The 27,708-nt window shown below is 39.5% G+C and overlaps 4 protein-coding genes across 7 annotated transcripts in view; 2 read left to right on the top strand and 2 right to left on the bottom strand.

Moving 5' to 3' along the window:
* LOC105565140 overlaps window positions 1-6,063 on the top strand; it is a 21,816-nt gene extending 15,753 nt beyond the window's left edge. For all 3 annotated transcript variants that reach the window (XM_012018091.1, XM_012018090.1, XM_012018092.1), the window contains exons 4-8: window positions 741-946; window positions 1,607-1,808; window positions 2,240-2,467; window positions 3,259-3,569; window positions 3,948-6,063. In XM_012018091.1, coding sequence (XP_011873481.1) covers window positions 741-946; window positions 1,607-1,808; window positions 2,240-2,467; window positions 3,259-3,569; window positions 3,948-4,455 — 1,455 coding nt within the window. In that variant the 3' untranslated portion in view covers window positions 4,456-6,063. The remainder of the gene's footprint in view (window positions 1-740; window positions 947-1,606; window positions 1,809-2,239; window positions 2,468-3,258; window positions 3,570-3,947) is intronic.
* Window positions 5,831-9,153, bottom strand: LOC105565141 (clusterin-associated protein 1). Its single transcript, XM_012018093.1, has 6 exons — window positions 9,070-9,153; window positions 8,796-8,992; window positions 7,623-8,021; window positions 7,254-7,492; window positions 6,968-7,149; window positions 5,831-6,798 (listed from the first exon to the last, which is right to left on the bottom strand). The coding sequence occupies exons 1-6, from the start codon at window positions 9,089-9,091 to the stop codon at window positions 6,524-6,526; spliced, it is 1,314 nt and encodes a 437-aa protein (XP_011873483.1). The 5' UTR covers window positions 9,092-9,153; the 3' UTR covers window positions 5,831-6,523.
* Window positions 9,154-9,375: 222 nt separating this feature from the next.
* LOC105565137 (peptidyl-tRNA hydrolase ICT1, mitochondrial) lies at window positions 9,376-10,921 on the bottom strand. Of its 2 annotated transcripts, XR_001009173.1 has the most exons (4): window positions 10,647-10,921; window positions 9,995-10,180; window positions 9,537-9,848; window positions 9,376-9,459 (listed from the first exon to the last, which is right to left on the bottom strand). XR_001009173.1 is itself a non-coding variant. In XM_012018085.1 (3 exons), exons 1-3 carry the CDS (start codon window positions 10,800-10,802, stop codon window positions 9,591-9,593), a joined length of 600 nt encoding a protein of 199 aa, XP_011873475.1. In that variant the 5' UTR covers window positions 10,803-10,920; the 3' UTR covers window positions 9,489-9,590. The 2 variants fall into 2 exon arrangements, 1 of the variants encoding a protein (XP_011873475.1); XM_012018085.1 differs by lacking the exon at window positions 9,376-9,459 and having other exon boundaries at window positions 9,489-9,848; window positions 10,647-10,920.
* Window positions 10,922-25,723: 14,802 nt separating this feature from the next.
* Window positions 25,724-27,708, top strand: part of LOC105565138 — a 31,000-nt gene continuing 29,015 nt past the window's right edge. Inside the window, exon 1 of the mRNA XM_012018087.1 lies at window positions 25,724-26,070. Coding sequence (XP_011873477.1) covers window positions 26,048-26,070 — 23 coding nt within the window. The 5' untranslated portion in view covers window positions 25,724-26,047. The remainder of the gene's footprint in view (window positions 26,071-27,708) is intronic.

Raw genomic sequence — 27,708 nt, 5'->3', positions numbered from 1 at the left:
GCACCCTTTGCGTCTAGTACCGGACAATGATTCACGCGAGCCTCTAAGAACTTTGAGGGTAAAATAGCTCCGCACAGCAGCTTGCTTGAACGACGCCCCAACGTGGTTCGGGAAAAGACATACGGCCGCAGTGGAAAAGTTTAACCGGATACGAGCGAGCGACCACCTGACAAATTAGTTTGCTCGATCCCGCAAAACTTTCTTCATCCGTTTACATCTCCCGTCGAGATACCGCGGGAAAAGCCCGAGTATTTTAAAACTCGTCTCGCAATTTGACCGGCCTGAGAATCTTCGAGTTTAAGACCCAATTCGCCTTGACTTCGAACAGACAAACTAATTTTGTAAATCTCGTTCTATTAACTGCGCCTATTGGTTTTAGAAAAAAAAGAGACACTCACGTCGTTTAAAGCAATAAAAATACCGCTCGACAAACCAACCGTTTCACGAGGACTACAACTTTTCCGGGGCCCGAACTAATTTTATTTTAGACATGATAATCTCTTTAGGTTGCCATCGGTAAGAAATAACAATGGATAAGTTTAGTCGACCTTAACTTTTATTAAACACGTGCTAGTTAATTTAATTTTCTTTTTAAAATCTGGACGGGTGGGTGGATAATTTTACAGAGACCGATTTTGCGCTGTCGTTTCTCATATACGGATATATTTATGTACACATAGACGTGCGTTGATTATCAATCAATATTGACTTTGAAGAGTAAGTAATCTTAATGTCCCCAGGCCGAAGATTACGCCGGTTTGAAGGGTAGCTTTGACGAGCATGTCGGGTTACTGGTACGCGGGGAGGACGGGGGTCAGAAGACGGTAATACACCCGGATCCGCGTGGCTTACCGAGCTTACCGCCCAGCTTGGAAGCTCGTTTACCGCAGCTGGATCAGAACCTAAAGGTCACGCATGCCGAATGGTTGCCAGTCACCAACACAAGGTTCGTCCGTTCGCCTGTGATAATTATGTAACTAAATTGATCTTGCGTTTTCCTGCAATTTTTCAACTTCGCTCCTCGAAATCGCATACTAACCGTGCAACAGATTAATTTTCTTTCAAAACGTAATGCTTTTACAGCTTCGTTTTTATTTCTGTTGCTTTTTCGAGGACTCAATTTAATCTTTTACACTTTATATAAAAGATATAAAAGAAGATCCGTTCGATACACTTGAAGATAAAACGTGAAGCGTTAACAAAATTTATTAAGTAATTTTTATTAAGGGGAATTTTTTTAAATCGACCAAACTGGCAAAAATGATATCTCGACGTCTCGACCCGTGACTAAAATAAACATCATTTGTGCCAGTTTGGTCGATTTAAAAAAAAACATTCCCCTTGGTTAATTACCACCGGCGACAAAAAGCTACTCAAATTGTAATTTTCATTGTCTATATCTAAAAAAACAAATCGTAGTTGTCAAATATAATTTTCTTCAAGACTGACAAATCAAGCCAGCTGCTATTCTTTTCATTCGTAGGATTCTAAAAAGGTCGATTCCTTGACAATTCAGTTTTATTCTACTTTAGTCATTAGTTTCAATCGTCTCGTGTATATTCTGGGCACGGTCGAAGAGAGATAATGGGACGTGTGTTTGGTCTAGGTTCAAGTTTTTCGTTTATTCGGCATATTTCGACAACAGAGTTAGCGGCGCGGGTACGCCGACTGGCAAGAGTCAGGGTGTAGTACGTGTGATCAGCGCTACTAAAACCAGAGGACCGGAGCGCGTCTGGTGTAGGCTCTGGTACCGACAGCAAAACGGCGCAAACGTAACTGCCTCGGTAACAGTAGCTGCCAAAGTTAAGGTATGCCCCTTCCAGTGAAGCAATGTTATTTCAAGGTCTATCAAACTATTCCAAACTCGAAAGAACATCGCCGTAATATTATCTCAATGTTAATATTTCAGTTATCGTGATATACCAATTGCTTTGGTATTTATTGTGGGTCTGGCTTATTAACTTCGTAGGGAAATTTTTTAATTAAAGAAAAGAAATGAAACGCGACGACAATTAAATGTTTCGGACAAGGGTATGTGTCTCTGCACACAAATTGGAGGATAGAAGTGATAATTGAAAATATTACAAATGGTAAACTGTTTTAAAAAGGTTCGAGAAACTTATGGACCCTGTGTTCAGGGCTTTAAAAAATTGTTTGCTTTCGACTAATATAAATGATACGAAGCCGTCGTATATTCGAAATAATTCGATGTGTCTTGAACGCACATCGTTACTTTCAGGTGATCCGGGAGAATTGGAATCTTAAGTACAGTGCCTGCTTCGTGATATGCCCGTTACCTAAAGAATCTCCGACGACGGATAAGGTGCCGGAGGCCGTCAGCGTCGTGGCGAGACTGCGAGCGGTCCCGACAAATCGTATCCTCGTACAGAATCGTTTCGAGAGCAGGACGAACGATAGGGAGGCGTTGGCTGTTTGCGTCAAACCTTTGCATTATTATTACAATAGGGTAAGTTGTTCGTGTAAACGGCATCTCGTTAAATAATGGAAGACCATTACGTCCGTAGTGACTATGTAGTTTACGGACTTGTGCGTCAAATCCCCATCACATTTACCGCTTCCGTACTTGTTCTTATTCGTTCCATTTTTTGCATTGTAATCTGTGCAAATGTATTATTTACATTTATTTGTTACTATTCTCACCTTTGTGCATCACGTTTTCCTAATTTAACGGAACATTCTACTTTGATACAAGTATTCACATTTTGTCTTTCATTTCGTAATTATTTTTCGGAAAATTATATTTAAGTTTGAGAATAAAAACTAAAAATTATCTTGTACAATATCGTGCAAAAGCGTGCAATTTTCAAATGCACGCATAAAATGTAGTGTATAAAGTAGAGAAAAATTTGAGAATGATCGTTTCGATGTACATTTATACAAATTTTTGCAACCAGCAAATTTCTTTAGCATTTTTCTATTGCGTACGTTGCTTGGAGATAAAAATGATCGCACGTTTATAATTAGAGTGTTACAATTCAAACCTAATTTACGTCGCTTTTTGACATTTATCGTATCGGTATAAATAACAATTTAAATATTTCTCTGCTGTACTTTTGGCAATCTAGCGATATAATTGCGTATTTATAGATATAAAGTGCATCTGGGTAAAAACAGGTTCATCAATCAATTTTATTCATTATCCCGTGAAAACTTTAATGAATAACTTCCGTGGAGAAATGAACGCATTACGAGTTTATCTCATATACCTTTACATATAAACCTATTTGATATTTATAGGTTTTGCAATTGGTGGAATTTATCGAGTTGCACAGACTCCTGGGCGCTACCCATGTCACTTTGTATAACGATACTGTAGGCGCAGCGGCCGGCTGTGCGCTAAAATATTACGAAAACAAGGATCTGGTTACGGTGCTACCGTGGCATCATCTCGACATGATTTCCCAGCGGGAAATTCGCACGGAAGGTCTCTTCGCGGCGCTTAACGATTGCCTCTACCGATCTATGTACAAGTACGAGTATGTGGCGCTCGTGGATCTGGACGAGTACATTATACCGAGGCATAACGACACCATAATCGATCTGTTACGGTACGGTTTCGCCATTTTAATATAAGCTGTACGTCATACAATTGTTTGGAAGGGAGATTGAAAAGTTATGCATTAGAATTGATAAATTTGTCAAATCGAACTTATTATTTTCAAATTGACAAATAGTGTCATAAACAAACAATACGCGAAGCTATAAGTAATTATTTTTCTTCAAACTTTTGCTCGTTTTGACTGTAAAGTTGAAGCGCTAATTTTTACTCACGGTATTTTAGGAATCATTTCGTGATCGATAGAACTTTGTGAATTATTGTGTAACGTTTGCGACTAAAGAATTAATTTTCTTACAAATAACTTGGTTTTATGGATTTGAATGTATTGCGAATAAGCATTAATTTTGTGGCGGAATGTGATTCCTAGGTGGATGGGAAATCGAATCAACATCAAGTCTACGGGCGCGTTTTCCTTTCAAAACGCTTTTTTTTACCTACAATGGGCCGATGATCCATTCGTGGCGACTAGCCGTACTCCCACTGAAGCCGGTTTGATCACCCTGAAGAAAACACGGCGTAGGACCAAGTTGCATCCCCACAAGCAACGTTCCAAGTACATCTGTAAACCACAGGACGTGGTGGAGGCGGGCAATCACTTTGTCTGGGAATTTATTCCAGGCCATGGAACACTGAACGTGCCCTCCGATGCCGCGATCTTGCATCATTATCGTGTTTGCGAGTTTGGCGGCGACGACTGCGTTAAAACGCAGTCGACGGTCGATAGAACGGCCTATAAGTACAGGGACCGGCTCGCCACGAATATCGACAAGACGTGGATGGAATTGCGCGCCGAGTGCTCACTTCCGGAGCTCGATCCGGTCCCGGCATTGACACCGCGAATCAAAGCCAGCCCGCTCAGCAAGTCGGTCAGGTAGCGAAAGACCATCGTCGAAATCTTATGGGACATTGGCAATTTTACCGGTACGCCGAAAGTCGCGAGGACCTATTTCTACAACTACGGCGGTCCTTAGTTTTCTCAAATTGAACTAAGCGAACTCCCGTCTTTTTTCACCAAACTCTCACTGGACCGTGTTTTTAAATTTGCGAAACAAGAGAATACGCTTACCAACGAGATAATAGAGATTGAACGAGAAAAAAAAGAAAAGAAAACGAGACGCGAATTAATCATATTTTTCTACGTGACGGATCCTTGAATGGTTAGCGAAATCTGGAGACAACCTGCCAAGTCTATCGAGTTTGACGCTATATGGTGGTGCTTCTCTCTTACGATTTTATATGGACTCTTCTATCTGTATCTTACAATCCTTTCGTTCGTGCAGCAAACGTGATCGTCTGCGACAAATTGTATTACCGTTAAGAAAGATTGTTATGGAAGGCCTAAATCGCGGGCTAAAAGAAAGCAGTTGGTGATAAATGAGCAACATTAGATATTATTATTCCTACTGTACCGTTATTTCGAGGGTAAACCTTTTTTTTAGATACTTGTAAATCACACAATGTATCTTATGCATATCCATAGAATCAATAATTAGCATAGCGATATATGTATAATATGTATTTAGGACTGTTAGAAATTAAATCTGCAGAGACAGCCTAGAATTACAGTATGCTCCCGAGAAAAATTACCTCAGATACAGTCTGTTGAAAATTCTAAAATCTAACGCTGAAAAAAAAACACAAATATGTTTAAACAAAAAGATCAGCCAGTGTAATATCTTTTTCTCAAAATCTTCTGCAAGATTTGATAAATTTAATTTGGAGTTTAAGTGAATTAGTGTTTGTTTTTACTCGTATATACCATATCTTTTTATACATATATACGCAAAAGTATAAAAAGTAAATGGCTTTGTGATACTATAAATTATTGTACAATTCGTCCGCGTTTGCAATCGTCTCTAGTCGAAAAAAAAAACATAACAAATGCCACATAATGTGATATACATTTTTTTTATATAGATAAATAACGTTTTTTAAAAACATGACATGTTGCTTTTGCCGCACAAAATTCCATGATTATTTTCTAATCTGTTGATCGTTTTGTTAACAATTATTTCAATAATAAACATCGAAAAAATTGATATATATATATATATATATATATATATATATATATATATATATACAAGCAAATAGATCGATGATGAGAGTAAGAGAAACTGCACCAGGGAATTTCATAGAAAGATAAAACGCAATTGTATCAAACTGATACAATTTACGAGTTGATGAAAAGGAGATTTCTGACAATTGAATTGATACTTTGTAATATACTGAATACTGTTGCGGCAGATGTGTGAGAATATAGCAGTCTTTCTATTTATTTAATGCAAAAAGAAATCATGTTTCTTACACGCACACAAGTTTATGTATATATGTGTATACACGCCTGTGTACGTTACATGACACGTACATACATGACATGTAAAATAGATTTAAGGTACATATGTGTGATCGGTGCTGAGCTACAGTCGACGATGTGTCGATATTGATTATATTGACAAAATTAATAAATATGATACTAGGACAATACGTATTTTAATTTTCTTTTCCAGTGCAATATCATTTAAGACACTGCAAACCACGTTAATATTGTTTATGTACAATTAATGTATTACGATAGGATTTACAAATTATTTTTGAAGAAGAGACCATTAAATGCCACGTATTTATTCAAAAAATAATTATTTTATAGTTGTACGTGCTATTTTAATATACCACTGTGCAAAAATAATTTAATGCAAACCACTTTATATTGCTATGTATTACATTTTCGTAATTGTGGGTGAAAAATATTTTATTATTAATAATAATTCTTATTCTTTATGACAAAATAAAAACACTTTGAATTGGTATAATAGTCAGATTTGGTGTTAATTTGTTACTTTTATCAATAATTATTGTTGATTATTGTTTATTTTTTATTCGATATTAACATTTAATATATAAAACTAGTCTAGCTAATTGACAAAGTTTACCTTGTTCGCATTAAAAATCATCATCCGAATGCCTTTCTATTTTACTGACGGATCGCTTTTCTTGAGCGGTTTTGATATTATACGTGCCTATATCTGTCGCACCCACGGAATTCAAAAGATCTTCGTCGTCATCGTCGTCAAGATCGCCGTCGATCAGTAAATCGCTATCACTATCCAGTGAGCCGTCACTATTATTCGATTCCTGAATCGTACCTCTTTGCCGTCCAGACATGCTACCGTAAATGCGCCGCTGGGTATACTGCATCTTTGACGATCTTCCAGTATCTGCAGAACATTTTTAATTTGTCATTTCAAACAAGTGTGGAACAACTCATTTCCTTCACATGTCTCTGTATTACATTTTCAAATATGTTATTAATTTGCAAATGATTATCAAAGTATAATATATAACATATGAATTGTTATTATTACGTTCTATTACGAAAATTGTTACTTTGTTTCACATTGGCAGATTGACGAGATTTTTCTGCCGTTGTGGTCTCCGGATTTGTAAGGGGAGTGACTAAAGGCTCCTGAAGATTCGTGGCAAATATAGAGTCATTCCCTTCCATCATGCTTTCAAAGTTCGTATCTTCAGATCTCATTTGCTCCAGTTGTTTTTTCGTTGCAGCTTGCCTGCAATTGAAATCAATAATATAATTATATCCTGCGATTTATTTATACGTTATTTGTGACGAATCTTTTTATCTTATTTTTATCTTTATGTTGTTGACAAATACCGTCTTTCGAATCTCTCTTGTTCCATCTTAGCCGTGTCTTCGTACAAGTGTTCCAAATACGCTAGATATCGGAATTTCTGTAAGTAGTCGTCGTACAAAACTCTAAACTCGACCTCGAGCTTTTCGAATTCCTCCATGAACGCTGGCCGAACCTTCTTCAACGTATGGAGTCTCTTTTGATTCCTATCGAGCTCTGTTTTCCGTCTCTCGATTCTCGCATCCAAGTTTTGCTCGGTATCCTTCAAAAGTAGATTACATTCGTTAATTAATTAAATTAATATCGCAATCGCGAACACATCGAAATAAGTCAAACGAGCTACTCGAATTCTAAACGCACAGGAACTGTTTTATCGGATAGAAAATTTGTACCTTGACATTGTCTATCTGCTTCTTCGTTTCATCGATCTCTTTACGCGTGTTTTCGACGACATCTTTTAAAGCTACTTCTATTTCCGAAGTGTCAAATTGCCTCGCAATTTTCATATTGCGAATCTCTCGAAGTTCCACTTCTCGGCCGAGTAAGTCGAAGAGGGTCGCCCCGTTAATAGTTAACTGGCTCGCCAACTGACGAGTTGTTTTCAGCTCGTTAATTTTATCGGATATGTCGAAATTCACCGCGCCCTGATTACTGCCTGATTGATTCTGCTCGGCGTTGCTACTGTTCTGCGCGTCGTACAGCAGCGCGGCTATCTTCAGCATCTCTTTCACTGCATAACCGTCGGCTTGATACAACTTCTTTGTATTTAACTTTACATTTGTCTTCAACGCCTAGAACGCAGAAAATTACAAGTGTTGCCGTTACAATTCATCAAAAACCCCTTTCAACTATCTTCTAATGTATCGTATATTATAAGATAAGCCAAATCTATGAAAACAGATTTTATAGAGTGTCTAATACAGTTAAATAACAAATATGACGTTCCTTTAATAGGATGCAACGACAGATTGCAGAAACCGAGCAGAATCTACCGTTTTGTAATCATTTAAATGATATGTTTCACTTAAGTAATTACAGAATGGCAAATTCTACTGAATTTCTGCTAGCGCAAGCTACTATCAGATTATGTTCGCAGGCGCTACTGTCAGAATGCAAGCTTAATGTGAATGCAGCTGATACCCATCTGCCACGTATTCTACTCAAACCTGGCGAATTGTTAATACTTTGCTTATTGAATGATTGAGTCGTGGAATAAACAATAATTAATATGATTTTATTAAACCGCTAAACAAAGTAGATAAGAGAGATTTAGCTGTTTTTAAAGAATCACATGGAGGAAAGTCCCCTATTATGAGCTGGACTTCTAATACGAGATAGTAGGCTAGTAAATTCGGAAATCAAGTGTTAACACTCAAAACTTGAGTGTTTTTTCCATAAGTGTTAACACTCGGTTGTCCGAATTTACTCTCCAATTTGGGCGCAAACACCCAGATTAAAATATTTACACCAAAATTTGAGAGTAAATTTGGACAATCGAGTGTCAACACGCAAAAGCTCGAGTGCTTTTTCCGTAAGGGTTTCCTCTGCATGTATAAATCATTTACCATGAACTCTGCGACACTGCGTATCAATGCCACACGCTGCTCCTCAGTCTCACGATCGCCATGTATACTAACGTCTGGATCGAATCGTTTCACCAGCCAAACCAGAATCTCCGCGACCAGGGGAAAATTCGGCACGTGAAAGTTCGCGAGGGAAATCAGCCTCGGATAACCCAGCACCCTCATCATCTCCGTGAAATCTATACAGGCAAGCGTAAATCGTATCACGGCTACGTGCACACGTACATCCGTAATAATAATAACTTTATATACGCACTGCGTAAATCGCGGTAGGACATTTTCACGGCAAAAAGCTACAACTCGTTCACCGCAGTCGAACGTGGCCCAGGCGGACCTCCACGGCCCATGTTTTCTTATTCGCGGCATTGACGTTGCCATGGAAACCAGGTGTACTACGGATAAGAATGTGGGCAATCAACTTTTGACTATTGATGCGTCTGTCCTTTTCTACTTTCAACCAAAGTTGTTTGTCCCAATTGCACGACTTGTACTACTTGTGCATTATTATGAATGTAAGAAGACGGTTCAAGTGATGTGCAGCACAGTCAAAGAAATTTTCACAATCCCTACATTTTCAACATGAATTGGTCAATTTCGATTTGTCTTTCAACGATCATTCTAATTCCAAGTCCTTTTCTCTCGTGCACTACGGATTATTTAAAGATACATAGCACATAAATATAAATTCTCCTCTTTTATTTCATGTAGCTCATTCTTACGTACAACTATACAGTACTTGGACCGGTGACTTAAATAATCAATTAAACTAAATTGAGTTTAGAACTCAACAGTGCCTCGTCTGCTTTGTTTAAGTTGGGAATGGGCTCGCTTCTCGTGCAGCCTCTCCCTAGCGGCTCTCAGCAGACTCTTCCGCCTCTTCTCTTCCGACTCTGGCGACGGTTGCGGCGGCAACACCAAAGTAGCTCTTATCATCGCTCTCAGCTTTTCCAGAGCGTCCGCCAAATTTAAGTGCTGGGATCTCGTCAAATCCGACTTGATTATTAAGTAACCGTCTTTGTTTATCTTGGTTTTGTGCTGAAACAACAATTTCACGTTTAGATCCATCACCCGATCCGTATCGCTCGACGTTACCGCAGTTTTTCGACGGAGATCTGTTCAGCTACGGTTTGCAATTGAATTCAACCAGTGCAAATTTTATTCGCGCATACAATTCTACTCACTTGTTCCGCTAACTTGGTTCGAATCTCCTCCGACAGCCACGTAGCACTGGCCACCTGGAACCTCAAGTCCACCTTGGTATTTACACAGTTCACGTTTTGCCCTCCCGGCCCGCTGCTACCGCTGTATGTTATTTGCACCTTGTCCAGGGGTATGAAACCACTGAATTTCGCTTTAGGATCCGGCACCTGAGAAGTGAACGAGCAATGAGCATACCCTTATGGGAAAAAAAACACTCAAGTTTTGAGCGTCAACACTCGATTGTCGGAATTTACTCTCAAACTCGAGCGTAAATACTCAAATCTGGGTCGAAACGTTTATTAAAGAGAAATTTTGTTTCTAATTTGCAAGAACCGTTTTCCGTTCATTTGTGGCACACACTGGCACTCTTTCCTTTTCTACATATTTTCTTTTTGGGAGCCTTCACAACACCTTGGAATATTAAATCTGGCTGTTTACGCCCAAATTTGAGAGTAAACTGGGACAATCGAGCGTCAACGCTCGGCACTTGAGCGTTTTTTCCCGCAAGGGTACCGCTCGGTGGACATCGAGGTTATGTTACTCAAGACCTCGCAATTAATAACAATAAAAGCGGTATACGAGCGGAAGCCACTTTGTTCATTAGTATTTCTAAGTAGAACAGTGTACACTAACGAAAGTTGGAGTGTGCAGCTTCAACGTGCTACCCGGATGCAAGTTTTCCAGGCATAGAGCGCTTTTAAAGCTGGAAGCTCGAAGACTGTGCGGTGTCTTCTGCCTCCCAACGTCGCTCCCTAAAATCCTTAAACACTGCCTCGCAACGAGATTCATCCTGCTCTGTGTTACTTTTCGGACGGTAGCAACTCTCGCGGACGATATCTTGGTTACGGGGACCTAACCACGCTCGGCGCCGCGCAGCTGGTCGCCGACAGTGGCAACGATTGTTCGATAATCGATCGCGCGACGTGTTCTCGACACGCCTCGACTTTTGAAATTCGAGCGGGACCGCGCAGCAAAATTCCCGCGCGGACGACAATTTCAAGACCAACGAAAGTTCGGAGAAACGCCAGGATCCACCGGAGTCGCCTCGGGATAATAGGGGGGGTTTTTTTTTGTCTTTTCTAAGCGCGTCAGCTAAACTGCGAAATGTTCCATCTCAAGCGGTGGAGTGATCGGCTTTCGCGGTCGCGCAAAGACCTTTAACAGTCTCATTGTTGTGCACACGCTTCAGGTATTGGCGCAACAGCGGTTTTGCAAGCGGCGGATTGCGGCACGGAGTGCATTCTGAAAATCATGGTAATAATCGACGCCGAGCCTCGCGATCCACCGCAAGGACACGGAACTCCGCGACGTGGCACTGCCGTTTTTTTTTTCTTTCTTTCTCCTCTTTTTCCCGGCGAAATACTGTGACGAGGCCATCTCGCTTCGCCTCGGGTTAACGCTCCGGCGACGCGACGCGGCGAAAACCATCGGCGATCGTCGCCTCGTTGTTTTCCTCTTGCGATATTTATCGGAGGAAAGTGAAAACGGATCGGCGTCGGACGTCAGGTACACTTATAACGTTGCGCGTGCATGGGATGTGAGAAATATTAACTCCTCGATGTGTAACGTCGACGATATTAAGGGAGAGGTTCAAGTACACCGTATTCTGGCTTTAATAATACGATAAGTTCTTTTAAGAAGTTGAAAATTGTCAATTAGAGTGCATAGCGTAACATGTTGTAATATAATTAGAAAATTAAAATTGAAATGGAATATCTTTCAGGAATAATGTGTGAATTTATTTAGATTTTATATTACTCGATAATATTCATTAATTTAATGTGATTAATACACATTAATTTAATTATTAGAGGAAAGTCCTATTATGAGATAGGCTCCTAATATGGGATAGCAGGGTTTTTGCTAAATTAATAGACGTCGTCTGTTGGTTCCACCATGAATTTCCTTGTCCTTGGAGTGAAGTCTGTTTAGGGGAAAATTGATTGTTAGATCGTGTAATCGTTGCAAAAAGGATTTGCCATTGAAGTTGGACGTTGAAAACCTGCTATCTCATAACAGAGGACTTTCCTCTACACGTAATATTAATTTAATTAACACACCTTGTACTATAATAATACCCTACATAGTTTTTACGTTAATTTATAAGTGAAATACGGTCTTTTGCAAAATCGCTGGATATGATATCTCGGTGTTTTGTGGTTCTCCTAGGGATTTTGCAAAACAAAAAAACGAAATCCCTGCGACACATATAAAAGGCGATGCAATCTGAATTGCATTTTTACGCTGCATTAGAAATATTTAAATTTTGTTAATTTTTACAACTGTCGCGGTTACCTTTGCTCGTTTTCCGTGGCTGACGACAAGTCGGTCACATAATCTCCAGCAAATTTTGGCAAATCAAGAATTTCAATTCCTCGTGACATAACGTAATTAAACGGCGCACTCGTTAGTCGCTCGTTATTTACTCGTTATTACGAAACAGCGCTACCGTTGCGCTGTCGATTTGTGTACGCGCCTGTGCGCGCGAGTGCCTTTCGGATAATTCAGCGGAACTGTTGTAAGGTTGTAACACGCGCAAGGGTGCCTGCGCATTTTTTACATAAATATATCGGATCTTAATTCCGCGGGTGACGCAACGCACCGCATCGTATCCCATTCGCATAAGATTCCCCGCACGCCGTTAGATAACGGCATGGCCGTCGCCGTTTTGCGTTCGAGCAACGGATACACCGCGCGACGTGCGATCCTACGCGAGAGCTAGGAAGAACACGGATTAGCGGATTGCACAATTTGTCGCGTGATCGTAATGGAACGTGTGCCTTAACCGTATATATATTATGATTGCTGACGAGTATCTATCCGAGATCTATGCAGATGCGCGAGCAGTTATGCCTCACTTACATCGCTCAACTGCTTCCCAGCAGGTTTATAGAAAGAGAGAAACGGTACATTCAGCAAAATTGTATTATTTGTTCGATATTTGTAATTTTATCACCATGTTAAAACAACACAATGCGTATTTATTTTTTAAACTTACACAACACATGTGTTCTATATTATTAGTAACAAGATTTATCTGTTAAAATTTACAGAATAAAAAATGTTGATTTTATTCTATATAACACAAATAAGAGTGATTTCGAACAGTCATTTATTTTGTGTTAAAATATTAACAGAGTATTAGTGTCATCATTTAACATATCCACGTTATGTTAAATTAACACAAAAATTTGTGTGGACCGTTTGGGACATGTGACATCTGTTGAATTTAACACAGATTTCTCAACTGTGTACCCTTCTGCATAGACAAATTTAAAACTGACCTCGAAGAGAACTTTCAAATATGAAGTGGCGCATTTGAATTAGAATGAATATTAAGAAAACGCTATGGTTGCTTTAACGGAAGAGAACCTACGCGCAGAACACAGTAATGATTAAGTTCTGGTGACTGGCTGTCAGCTCTTTCGGCCGAAGTGTGCAGCTTAGATCCGGTTCCGCGAACGGAACACGTGAGACGCCGCCTCCTCGCCTGTATAATTAATTATGAAAATACCGGCAAAATGCCGACGACGACGACGACGCGTCGGCCTGTGTACCAGGAATACACGCGCATCATACAATTAATTAAAATAGGATACAACGAGATCATTAATTCATCCGGCATTCTCCCGCTGACAATGTATCGGCGAACTTCGTCATTTGCATGAGAGTGCTTGTCGCCGCGATACGCCATCGCGGGAGTCGTAAACGTGGTTTTACCCACCTGTTGACGCGACTAACGTAACTGTTACCCGTCCAGCAACGAGCCGATAACGAGACTTGTTAATGTCCGCGCGGCTCGCAGGACTTGGCGTATCACATCAGCTTTCGCATATCCTTCGAATCTTAATTAGTCGCGTTTTTCGTCGAATTGACGCGATCACGCGGATGAGCCGAGGGAATGTAATTCCGAGGAATAAAAATTTTATGCACGATAGTTTGCAGTAATTTCCGCAATATAAATCTTGCGACGATGATAAAAGCGAAAGAAATTATGTAACTGTTATTAGACGTGAGAATATATCTCGTCCGAAAACTGATTTTATTATATCAAACATTTAATATGTATTCTCTCAAATTTCGCAAACTAGTTGTCCAACTTTTTCGTCGAATTGCCTTCTCAGACAACTGTTACATCCTTGGTTGATAAGATTCTTGGGATTATAATTTACACCTAGTTGTGCACGGGCTTCATTCTACTTCTCTGTAACTTGATGTACAACACAACTTGTGGCCTCGTGAACGTAGCAACGATTTCGGAATTGAAGATAGCGCACGTAAAAACTATTCCATGACCTCTCTTTCTCCCCCCCCCCCTCTCTCTCTCTCTCTCACTCTCTCTATCGTTGCGGCAACGATACTTTCTCTTACAATGACGGAACGCATATATTTATAGAGAACTCGTACACGGCATGTAAACGGGGAGCCGCACAGCCGATAAACGTGCTACGGCTGTTTGACATTTCTGCGACAAGTTTGCAGGGAGCAAACGAATTTGTGGTTCGGAAGTTTAGTTTGCATGGTCGGGATGTGTAAAAGATTAGCTTGCAATAATAGCTGCTTTCCGCTTAAAAGATGATAACTGTATAAGATGATACAAGTTTGACGTGAAGAATGCATTTAAAAACAAGTTTAGAGCGAAAAATTAATTGTCATTTAAAAATATGATCGTATCTTTATACCGTTTTATATGACAACATTTGTGTAAAATTACAAGTCATAGACAAAGTAAAATAAATTAATTTAAGACTTGCGTTTATCTCAGTAATACTTCTACTAGGTCTAATTAAATTTATTATTATTGATATTTTGAAGCAATTAATTTTGACTAACGACATACGATTTTAAATGGTTTCTATGTATTTGGCAACTTTTTTACCTTTATAAAGTTTTTTTATGGAATTAATTTTTATAATGTTAATAATATTATAAAAAGAATAATATTGTAATAATAATCAAGAAATAACAAACTTACAAAAATTAATTACATATATACTATAAGTAGAGGAAAGTCCCTTATCATGAGACAGGATTCTAAGGATAGCCGGGTTTCCGCTAAATTAATAGGCATTATCCGTTGGTTCCACCATGAATTTATTGCTCTTGGAGTAACATCTGTTGGAAAATTAATTGTTAAAAAAGATTTGCGATTCAATTTGGACATTGAAGCCTGCTATCTCACATTAGAATCCTATCCCATAATGGAGGACTTTTCCTCTGTATATAAATGAATGTATCATAAAAATTAAATATAATTTTACATGTACGCGCGTAGTAGTAAGATCATTTAAAATATTCCGAGCTATTTTCATGTTATATAATTTTACGCAGTATTATCACGTAATAACATGTTGGCTAATCATATAATACTTATATAATCATATTTTTATCAACGTCAGTTTATAATCTGATAACGTTAATATTTTTATAATCTAGTAGGTTATATAATCTTTTCATTTTCTAGTATCTTTAACAATAAATAAGTATACTTCTGATCTCCTAGTGGAAAAAATTTCTATAGATAACTACAAAAAATTGACTTGAAATAGACATTTGTAGAAATTTTTATATCTTCGTTGAAGCATTTATTGTTTTGTAAAAGTATCTACGAAATAGTACCACAAATTACAATGTCCTCAAATCAAGAAATTGTTGCAAGTAGTATTTCATGAAAATGTACAAGTTTGTAAAAATTAGTACCAAACTTTACTAGTTTTCAAAATTTGAGAAGCAACAAAATCTTAAAGAATTAAAGCATCTGCTTACTTGTAGAATATTTAAAAAATCAACAAAAGTGTCCCAATTCTAGAATTTTCATGTTGATTTTTATAACACTTTCTAAATTTACGTAGAATTTCTTAGATTCTGGCAGTTATATTTTATAGTTTTGTAGAATTTTGTAAAATTATTTCCAGCAGGGGTAAGAGACCGTTCTCAGCTATCAAATACACACGATAGAAGAGTTCAAATTCGATATTTTTGAAATTTCGGGAAATTGAGCCACGTTACATCAACAAGAGCACTATGCGATTCTTTTCACGACGATATTCGCCGTGAAGATGAATTTCCGACGACCTACGGTGCATGAGGTAACGTCGGGTCAGACGTGGGTTCAAATCATGACGAATATTCCCTTCGTGCGCCGATAAATATTAGTTATATCTTGACATTAAGGTGACTCTTGCCCTCGCGCATTTTTGCCAGTTTATTTGCGGGTTAAGACATGCTCGATCTTTCCTCAAATTACACGCAGCGAGCGATGATTAGGGGAGTAACGCCGACCAAAAAACGCCCGACGTATGCGAAAACAACGAGACATCGGCGCGACGGCGTTATGATAATGAATTTCGAAAAATCTTCCGTTTCTTCGAATCCAATGACGGACGTTGCGCTCAAGTGTGTGGACACGGTCCTTTTGAGAAATGGAAATATTAAAATGGACTGAAAGTCCATTCCGAGAAGCTGAATATTTATTCCTCGAAATCCGGAATTGGTCTTACAATTTTTATAGCGCCGCAATAAATCCTCGCACCTTTCTGGAATCTGGACTCAAGGAGGGGGAAGGATGGGGTCCGCCCAGCGACGAAAGAAGTTTGCGAATTTTTATTTTATAATATTAATTATGGTAAGGACGACAGGAGGCTTTGACGAATTGTTTTACGATATATGAATGTGTCTGCACTTAGATGGAAAAGAACGAGAACGCGTTACTTAGGTTTTTTTTATTTTATCTTACGAACGATTTTTATGGTTGATTTTTTAAAATTGTCCCGTGTAAGAATTCCATACAGCTATACCACAAAAAGGACATCCGGATACTGCTTTTTTTTTTAGAATGTGAAGGATAATCGTTACGTCGGTGGAACGCCCGGATGTTGTACGAAGTTTCGAGGTATCTCCGAATACGTCATCGCTATATATTTGACGCATTGTTCAGAGGTAGATCCTGTAAGTGCCTTCATATTAGCTTGCGATCACGCGTGATGTGATTGTCAAGGTTGCTGGTGTTATATTATAATATCGTCTGATACGCGCGCGCAGACGTTTACAGTATTATTCGTTCGCGAAGTGTACAGCGACTAAACGCGATTATGTTAAACTGCAAGGACACAAAAAAATTCATACTTTGATCCTACGCAGGATAAAATATTCTGATGCTACGATATATTCGGCTGTAAGCTCTTAACAATCAATCTTTCCGAGTTTTGTGGTAAATGGTGACAAAATTACTATGATACCAAATTTATGTTATAACTTGCATAATTTTGAACAATTTTCATGCACGAATTTCAGTTTGTTCAATTCAATTTTTATTCCAGAACATCACATCGTGTTTATGTATGGTATCCTTCTTTTATTATACAATAGAATGCATTTTATCTTTTGCAATTCTTTCTAGAAATTAATGTATAATATTGTCAAATTATATCTCACTTTGCAGCAAAAATCAGAAGGTTCTGCCATATGACTAATTTCTTCTGTACTTGGGGTAATGCAAACCACTGATACCCTTGAATCTCCAAGGATAATGCAACCTCGTGAATTTAAATAAAATTTGTATTTGGCATATACGGCGGGAGGCCGTGATTTTTTCATAAAAAATATGTTCAATGACGGGACGCGAGTAATGTTCACTGCACTGAGTCAAATACTTGATATGTGCTATCGTATTTCACACTCGATTGTAAGGAAACTCTTGTTCACCAAATATCGCGACTTTTGGACTATTGTTAAGACTTTTTATTTAGAATTAATTAAATATTCTTTAGCAATTAATGCAACGACTGATTTGATTAAGTTACGTGGAATATCTAGTCGTTATGTTAATACATGAAAATGAGTCTTCAACAATATCTTATTTCTCTCATTAATGAACGACTGAAATGACGATGCTTTTTTTAGTTTTCATTGGCCGTCAAATAGCAAAACGTTCGCCACGATTAATTCAACTGATTTCTTTCTGGAAAATCCAGTTAAGGCCCAATTTTTCTATAAACGGTAAGAAGGAAGCAAAGAAAAGGATGCTTCGCATTACTTTTTATATATGGAGTTACAATTTGCGGGCAATGCGCCTTGATGCGCCCCGTTACAGTCATTTTCCTAGGCAAGGTTCTAAACGCGCATCAGGAAGCTATTGCAACTCGGCTGACAAAATTGGACGGATTTATCGTCATCCAGCATCTGCCTGGCATTATGTGCTTCGCATCCGTTTTATAGAATTCGATAAGAAAGAGATATCGGAAATTGCACGTTGAGAAGAAGAAAAGAAAAGAAAAACACCCGTTGAACTGCAGAATGTAACGACATGTAATAATGAAAAGAAAATAATGAAAAGGTCAGGAGATAAGCGGGGGACGTGAGGAAGCGCGAAGGATGAGAAGAGCAGAGGCGATAACGAGCGTGCGGCGGGAATATGCGAATTAACTCTTATCCTTTCATTCTATGTGGCGCGGCGCATGTAGCAATGCATGCAGCACGATGCGCCCGGTGCATTACGAAGCGTATCTCGATAATCATTAACCGACCGATCCTACGGAATGACAAGAACGCCGGTCTCTCTTCTCTTCTCCCTTGCAGCTGCATCTCCCGCGCTTGCATCACTTGCGCAAGTATCAGATGCTCCCCGTTGATGCCACGTCGTCGGTGTATATCTGATGAGCCTGGTACCACCATGAGAAGAAACAGCATTGACTAATACCTGCGCATAGCAGAAAAAGCCGGCGTCTCTTCTCAAGGGGGATGTCACTTGGAAATGACAAAAATGTCCATTTTTTTTCATTCAACAAACGGTACATTGTTTCCCGATGTATAAAATGAAGATTAGATATGTGTAGACGTTTAAGGAAAGAAATTAAAATCGATAAGCTTTTATAGTTTGAATAGTTACTAGTGGATGATCAAGAATATTAACGAAGAAAATTCGTTTGCAAATTTTACTTGACTCTTCATAACAGCACTTTCCATTCGTAGCTTCGAAATAGACACGAAGGAAAGGAGAAGTTGCGAGGGATGTGAAGTTGGGTACCAAATAGCATCAGTTTTCCTGTAAAATTATGTTTCTTGGCCTTTCGTTTAGAAAATACCGAATCGACTTTCGTGAGTCTTTTTTTTCAATCCCTTCGGGAATAAAGGAATGCGCGATTTGGTCGTCTAATTTAAGAAAAATATAATTTTATGAAAGGTTAGAGTAGTGCATAGGTAGCTGCACCCTCTTCCTTCAGACTATACTGACAGAGTTAAATGCTCGTTTAATATGTTATCTATGTATTCTCTGAGAAAATTTTTCATCGAATAAACCAATTGAATAGTGTTTCCGATGGTTAATTTTTCCGATTACGTTTTCCGATTGAATTATGGATACATCCGATGAAATTTGATTGAAAAACCGATCGCATTTTCCAACGGATACAATTTAATCGAATGTATCCGTTTGTTATTATGTAATTGGATCATCCAATTATATTTAATCGGACATTTTTCTCAGTGCGTGTATTGACATCATATACTACACTGAGAAAAATGTCCGATTGAATATAATCGGATAATCCAATAACAAACGGATATATCCGATGAAAAATGTGATCGGCTTTTCAGTCAAATTTCATCAGATAAATTTCATCGGATACATCCATAATTTAATCGGAAAATGTAATTGTAAAAATAAACCATCGGAAACGCTATCTAATTGGTTTATCCGATGAAAAATTTGCTCAGTGTACTTTTAGTTAGTATAATAGACTATAGATATTCTATTATAAATTAATATAAATTGTTTCTCCCGTCTGTCAGCTGTCGATACATTTTCTAACAACGGCTGTACGGATAGCGTACAGCAAATCGAACTTTGGCCAACATCGAGCGAACATCAGCGTTACGAAACAAGGATGTCTGCAGCGGAAAGCGGGTCAGTGTACGGCTCGTTTGTCTCTTCGTTCGGTTCCTGAATTCCCGAGGCATCCACCTCGCCATGTGCTATGTCGCAAAATTAGAAGGTAGACGGAAGGAGCGTATAAAAAATGGAGTATAAAAGAAAGGTGCGCGGCTGTTTCTTCCCTACCCCCCCCCCCCCACGAAATTTTCTGCACCTTTGAATTCCGTTCCTATTTAATTATAGGAATTCCGCGTACGAAAGAATTTCGTAAGCAGCCGTGCCCTTTCCGACACGTGTTTGTGCTCGGTAAAAATCGCGCGGTGTCAGCACGGGAGATTTTGGCGATCGGAGAAATAAGGTGTGCGCGTCCTTGCCGCATACGGACTCGTCAGTCCTTGACTAACATGGAATTGAATTCCTGCGAGAAGGTATTGACCTCCTTCGCTCTGCGGTAATCTGGTTTACCGGCATCGTCGCGATGACTAAACTTTTCCCAATCTTTAACGCCCGATATCCCTCTCACCGCGCGAACGGCATTAAGTATGCTAAAATATCTCCCATCCCGCATATGATTTCGCCTCTGAAGATCTATTATCTCGCTGATATATTTTTAGAAACGACCCCACGACCTTCTTCTGCAATCGTCCTTTTTATTCGGTCTTATGCGCTAGACCAGTGGGATTTACGCGTACGAGATCAGGCGGGAGATTGCATTCCTTACTGAACTTAGATAGGTCGTTAATTATTACAGCATTGATTTACCGTATTGTTAGAGACTTGCGCGATGACTCGGCGAGATTTTGCCGCGCGACGGTACGTAATTGTAATTAAGTTATTAACGTGCAACACAGTACGTAAGGATTAATCCAGCGCATATACGCACTTTCCCAGAGTTTCTGCTCACTGTCGATGAAAGTAAATTGGACACGAGAGACTAGTGAATTGTCGTTCGTGTGACATAGTTGATAGAGCCGGTTTCTAGTAGTCTCGTGACACGCCTCACGTAGATACTATCGCGCGCCGTGCGCTGAAAATATGATTTAGATCTAGCCGAGTACGGCGATCGTTAATTATATCTATAAGGTAAAATCATTCTGCGCGTCATTTATCATAAAGTGAAGAAGGCTAACAATAAACTATACCCTAATGTATAAGGTGTGCTGATCGAACGACGATACAGAAACAAAATGTTTTGCCTGTCGCGATGCTAAAATCAAGCTGTTCTACGTTAACGTTGCGCGTGCAAGTGATTTTCTCTCGTACGGCAAATCCGCGACAATTAATCAAAGAAGCGCGGAATACGGAAGCGAAGCATATATTCGAGGGGAAATTATGCTTATGCTTCGAACGGTTCAGCTCGAAACTTTCGCTCGAGTCTCGGGGTAAGTGATGATGATGATGATAGTAATGACGGCAGTCGTTAGCATCGCGACGCCGCTAACAACGGTGTTGGCTTGCGAACGCCTCGAATCATTGATCGCAGAGGCGAGAATCGCGGGTACGGCTCGTTACGAGAGATCGCGTGGGACATCGCGAGATTACATTGCTACAGTCACATGTGGATCGCTAGTCATTGAGTAATGCCCGTAGCCACTCTCGCTGCCGTCGTCGCCGCCGGTGCGGGTCTCCACGATATAATGATGTATGCACAAGTCGAGTTACGGCAGGAAAGACCATCGTAGATCAGACAGTTTATTTATGTTATTTGTTTCAGACAACTCTTTGTTACCTTTCTAAGGGCCAGTTTCACAAACGTCGGTCAACTGCTGACCGAAGGTTAATTCATTCTCTGTGTCTTCTTAGATAACAAAATGGAGAAAGATAGGAAGTTGACCCAACTCTAGTTAGCAGTTAACCGACGTTTGTCAAATTCGCCCTTAGAAAAACAAGTTTAAGATTACGTATAGAATAGCCTGTTATAATATTAAAAATTTATATGTAGCACATTGTTCGACTACGTACATTTAGTTTTCCAAGTGTTCCACGGCGTGAGAATTGGAAAAGCGCAATCGCGCCGCTTGACACTTTTGCGCGCATTCTTGCGCAGGAATTAATAATGCAGAATTAATTTGGCAAGTTGTATCGCTGCAGCGAGATATACGTATGTAAACACTTGCTCGCACACGCAAAATAAAAGTGTTTAACGAAATTTCACGTTTAATAGCAAGTAAATTACTGCATGCGTGTATATATTATTATTATTATTACTATAATACATATAATGTATAATATATATTAACTAATAATGTCATATAAAATCTTCAGACATAAATTATATATATATATTGTTAAGTAGATTTTTCCAGTCGTGTTTTTGCAAATGTACGTGGAGTTTTGTTAATCTCAGAAATTGCAGTTTCAATAAAAAATTGAATTGATTAATGCCTACCGATTCATACATACATAAAAGCACAGGAACTATTTGTCATGACATACATATTTCGTTGAAACGTCTTACATAAATTCATGATGGAAATGTGCTGCGTTGCAGGTAACCTCGAAAAGACGATCTCTCGAATTTCACTGTGACATCAACGAAATATCCCTCTTTCTTTTTTTTCCCCGCTGGAAAGGGATAGAGAACGATGGGAAGGAACCATGTTGCAAATGTACTTGCAAATTAAATTAATTGCTCAGTGAAATCGGTGACAGATGCGACAGCGACTGTCTCATCGATTCGTCAAGTTCGTGATTTAATTTTTCTTTCGCGCAAACAATTTCGAAACAAGAATTGAAACAGATCGAGCTGCAATTATGTCAAACTACGTTTAGTCTAAGAGAGATAAAAATATTTTATCGAAATGTAATAAGATCCATATAACGTGCAAATCTTAATAGATGGTTTTATAATTTATCATTAATTAATATCCCCAAGTACAAGACAGAAAATATTATAGATGGAAAGAGACATTCCAATTTTCTCGTACAATTAAGTTTCTGCTTTTTCCCTTTTTGTGCGATAGCCATTTTCTTTTATCCTTTCAAAACATTTTTCAATAATGAATGAATGATTACGCAAATTTAATTATTTTTGTTGTTATTTTATTGAATCTCGATGAAAGTAGCTGAAAGGGGAAAAGGAAGGAGAATGAGTGACTTCTTTCTGTCTCGAATACTTTCACTACAGATCCCGTGATTATCGTCTTCCCAGTTCAGCCTACTGTTCTTATGATTTCTACTTTTTAATTTTGGCAATAGTTCCATACAGGTGTCGCGGTTCCTTAGTGAGAAGAGATTCGGATAACTTTGAAACTATGATGTAAAAGTGATTTTTGAAGGTTTTTTGAGTGATGTACACAAAGTTCAAAGGTCTGGATACAGAAAGTCACGAAGCAGCTATCTTGATTTTAAAACGCTATTACTATCTCGAATCTTTCTACGCTCGCATTTTTTCACTTGTTCCCTCGGAATTCGCATTTTCGTTGGCGCAAGAATACGATATTGAAAATTGCGTGAAAATCATCCGAATACAACAATAACCGGGCGAATGAATGTCGCTGCGAGTGAGTCATACGTAATTCTCAACATATAATCGGCTATCATCAACTGTCAATCGTCAGCTCCTAACTCTTAACCTTTAGCTTTTTATTTTTCATCCTTCAACTTTCGAACTCTCGACTCTCAAGTCTTGACTCCAAATTTCCACCTCTCAGTTATTTACTATTTATTGTCTGGTCTCAACTCCCGCCTCTCAACTTAATCGAGCACTCGATTTCTACAGAGAAATCTCTCTCGGCAACCGAAGATTATACGTCTACGAGTGCTTTTCGACTGGCTTCTTTTTTCCAAAGGTCAAGGTCACGACGTGACATCGTACCTCCTCCGTAACACCTGTACTTGGACGAAGACACGTTCACACATGCTGGTTACCGTGTCCTCGTTCAAGTGTAGTTTGCTAAATTTTCATTGAGCGGTTTAAATCCTGTCTATCTGGATAAAAACATAGAGAAAGAGAGGGGGGGGGGGGGAAGTAATATAAAGAAATTGAAAAAATTAAATTATTTTGTAAAAAGATGCGTGTTAAGAAAATTATCTTATACAGTGTGCAAGTAATTAATTATTTATTAATTCTTTGAATATTTTAATGATAATTCGACATTTCAACAACTTGATAACAAATTGAATAATATCGAAAACAGGCGGTTCTTACGCAAATGAATTAACATATTAAAATGCTCTTAATTTCTATTCAAATTTCGGTCCAAAAAAATCTCTAATTATAATATATTAAAATCCATCACCGATTAACGTTTCCACGTATTATCAACAGTTATTGCAATCATTTGTACAAGTACAAGATGCACAAGGTGAGGTGTCAACATTCTGAATTTTGCAACACTCGTAAAAGCGGATAAAAGCGGAAAATATTACGGGGCAGAATATCCGTTCGACGTTCCCGATATCGCGCGCGCAGGCATTGATCGGTTTCCTTGGACGGCATTTATTTGTCTGTGTCGGCTTTGCCTTTCTCATGCTCATTATGCCTCCGTTCTCTGTCGTTTCTGAGAATGTTTGTGATCTTCAATTGCGATTTGTCCCTCGCCATTCCTCGAACTGCAACATGACAATCGACGTGACGTGTCACATTGTCATATCGAATCATGCTCTCGGGGCTTCTCTCGTTCTCCACGTGTTTTAGCTTTAAAGATATCAGAACAATGGTTGCATAATTTAACTCGCAATTAACCACACAATTCTAAATACCAAGCACATTGGTTCATCTCATATGTAATGCGATTTTGAAACATATTTTTTAATAAAAGAATATATTTTCCATTATTACTTATTTCTTTCCATCTTGATCCGAAAGCGTAAAAACGCAACCGTGCATTTTCGCACGATACACCAATGGATTGCTATGTAACGCGTCACTTAAAATCCTACATCTTTAACGTATTTTCTGTACTGACCATGCACTCTTCACAGGGTAGATAATATAAAGAAATTGACAAAATTAACCCGCCTAGAGTGTAGGGAGGTCCCGGTTCAAACCCTGGCTGAGATAATATTTGTCGCAATAAATTTTCTGCATAATTAAAAATGCCAGGTGCGGTCAAGAAAACACTGACGTTGTATCGCTGGCGACATTGAAGAATTCTTATTAGTTAAAAGAAGAAAGCACTTCTAAGATTCATAACGAGACCGTCGATATGGGCTGATTTTTGAAATACAAGATATTAGCTATCCACGTCATACATTCCTAATTTTACTACGAGGACACACGGAACGGTAGGATCAGCGCTATCGCCCGGCATAATTTCTACACCGCCTACTTATCCGCATTCATAAATTGCAACTTCTGCATTTACTGCGGTCGAGCCGATTACGTAGCCGCGTTACTCAAAATGCAACCTCGGTGCTTAAGGGCTGATTATAGGGAACTCATATAAGAAGGTACTCCCGTTATCGCGTTCGTTATGAGCATAAATCAAGTATAATGGGCACCGAAGATGTCTATTATCTCCGGCATCGCTGCCGTAACGAGACAGCTCGTGCATAAGTAGCCACTTTCCTCCCCCGTGCGCCGAAACTTCCTTCTCGGCTTTCTTGCCGGGCACGCATCGGCTCCGCTTGCCCTCTCGCCTCCACTCGCCCGGTGACTTTGACGCGCTGAACCGAACGCATCGCGCCCATTTCTTCCCCGTCGCACGGCCGCGCCGCGGCGCGACTCTCTTCAGTCGTGCTCGGCGCGACGATTTTGAGCAGAGAACTGCTTCGCGCGCGAATCCCTCTCTCTCTCTCTCCCTCTCTTTTTCGTACGTGCTGCTCGCTCGCTCTCATATTCGCGCTCTCGCTCAAAGCGGCGACCAACACGGCGGCACCTCTCGCTTTCACTCGCCGCGTGGTTGTGCAAAGAGGAGGCTATCACGGCACCCGTGGCGGGACTCTCAGTATCCGCCGGAGAGCCGTTGAAGAGACGTGTTTCTTCTCGATGTTATCCGCGCGATCAGTGTAACATCTAAGAGAGAGAGCGAGAGAAAGAGAGACAGAAGAAGAGAAAAAGAAAGAATAAGAACTTGTGTGAGCGAACGGGAGAATTTTCGCCGAATTACATCTTCGTGCGCCGAAAGCGACAGCGAAGAACGTGCGGGACCGCGGCGTGCGCGGGAGAAGACACGCGATTGTAACAGCGAAGACACAGCGAGTCGAAAGGGTGACAGAAATGGTGACAGTCGGCTGGCTCAGGTAAGGACTCGGATCATTAATCATGAAATAATTGTCGAGAATTAAGTGCTGCCTGGACTATCGGTTTCTCGTACGTTTACGTTTCCATTACGTACTTAAACTTGATATTATATTAAACAGTTCATTAGGAAAGATGCCCGTCTTCGGTCCGGACTGGTTCCTGGCAGCTTAATAATAATTTTCTTTGAATCGTCGCGCGTGCACCTTTTCCAAGGCGGTGAACCGATCGTGTGTCGGTCTTACAATTAAATGCACGGTTTACTTTCTGCGATCGAGCGCGAATCGCGAGGATTCGTCTTCACCTGAGACAAATGAGGAAAATCGTTCTTTCACCGGAAGAAGCGCGGAGTCAAAGGTTCACGCCGATAGGCGTTACGTGGTAGATGATTAGTATGAGTTAACGCTTGTCACGATGATAGCTAAGTGTTCCGTAAAGCATGTAAAAGTAACTTTCTAACGGTCAAGCGGTACTTGGTCACTTGCTGAATTAGGGAGTCTGCTAAACTTCGGCACCATAGGCCTCTCGTTCTTCAGTCGAATGCGCCTCGCGGATGTATCCGCGATAAACTTCAAAATATTCACGACGAATTCTGGGAGGAAAAAGAATTGTCAAGCGGCTGAAGTAGATTTAAATAAATGCCTTTCTTCAGTTTACGCGCGTCACGATTGAAAGAGAACCGAGAAGCAAGCGAGAGATAGCGCCCGCATGCACATGGAGGTCGCTTAAATGACAAAGTGATAATTTCAGGTTTCATAATTTCTGATAAGCGCTCGCGCTCATCTCCGTTTAACACATCCCTTTTCTTTTTATTACAATTATAGCCAGAAAGCCTCTTGCTCGTTTGAGATTTTCCTTGAATTACTTCCGTTTATGTCCACTTACGATCAATGTACGGTCCCGTGCCGTAATTGCTCGCTCGATTGATCTATGATAAACAGTGAAGTCATAAGATAGTTGTGTTTTCCGTCTTGCTGATGAGGAAACAACGCTCGATTGCTCATCTCGCAAACTATTCCGAGGAGATCATTTCTATTATGTAACTCACGTTGGAGAACACTTGTTCTATTTACTTATCCTATTCTACACACATATAGATCGGTACTTCGTTCTCTTGATGTTTCAATATTATTAGTATCGCCAATTTTTCAATACATTAAATGAAAAACACATAAAAATGTTGCATCTCGAATATTCCATTAATTATGGTAACAAAACTCGATCGATGGAACTGAGAACATTACGTTCGAACGTAGACCGAAAATCCAAGTAGTGCAGGTCTTTAATTAATCAGACGCGTTCATGTGCGTCGTCAAACATTACCTCGCGCACGAGGATGCGTTTCTAACTAAAAGGATCTTGGGATTTCTGCGTATTTTAGTATCTGAGATACCGAGGATTCAAACTTTGTATAGATTTGAAAAACGAACGAAATTTAAACGCAGTGAGTGGAGTCTAAAGAATAGCGCAAGCGTTAATTAGCGTTTTGTACCAAGGAAGCCAATAGTGTCTGACATTCTACAGTCATGAGAAATCTCAGGATTTCCGACGGCTTCAAGGACCTGAAAGTCCTAGTGCTTTAAATTTAAATAGTTTGCGATAAAAACATCGTAAACTAAGGATTCCCGCACTGAAAAAAA

The sequence above is a fragment of the Vollenhovia emeryi genome, unplaced genomic scaffold (genome assembly GCF_000949405.1).
Source record: "Vollenhovia emeryi isolate VEMERY1.0 unplaced genomic scaffold, V.emery_V1.0 DF939155.1, whole genome shotgun sequence".
Lineage (NCBI taxonomy): Eukaryota > Metazoa > Arthropoda > Insecta > Hymenoptera > Formicidae > Vollenhovia > Vollenhovia emeryi.
The sequence above is the reverse complement of the archived record's forward strand: the minus strand, read 5'-3'. Positions and strand labels throughout refer to the sequence as shown.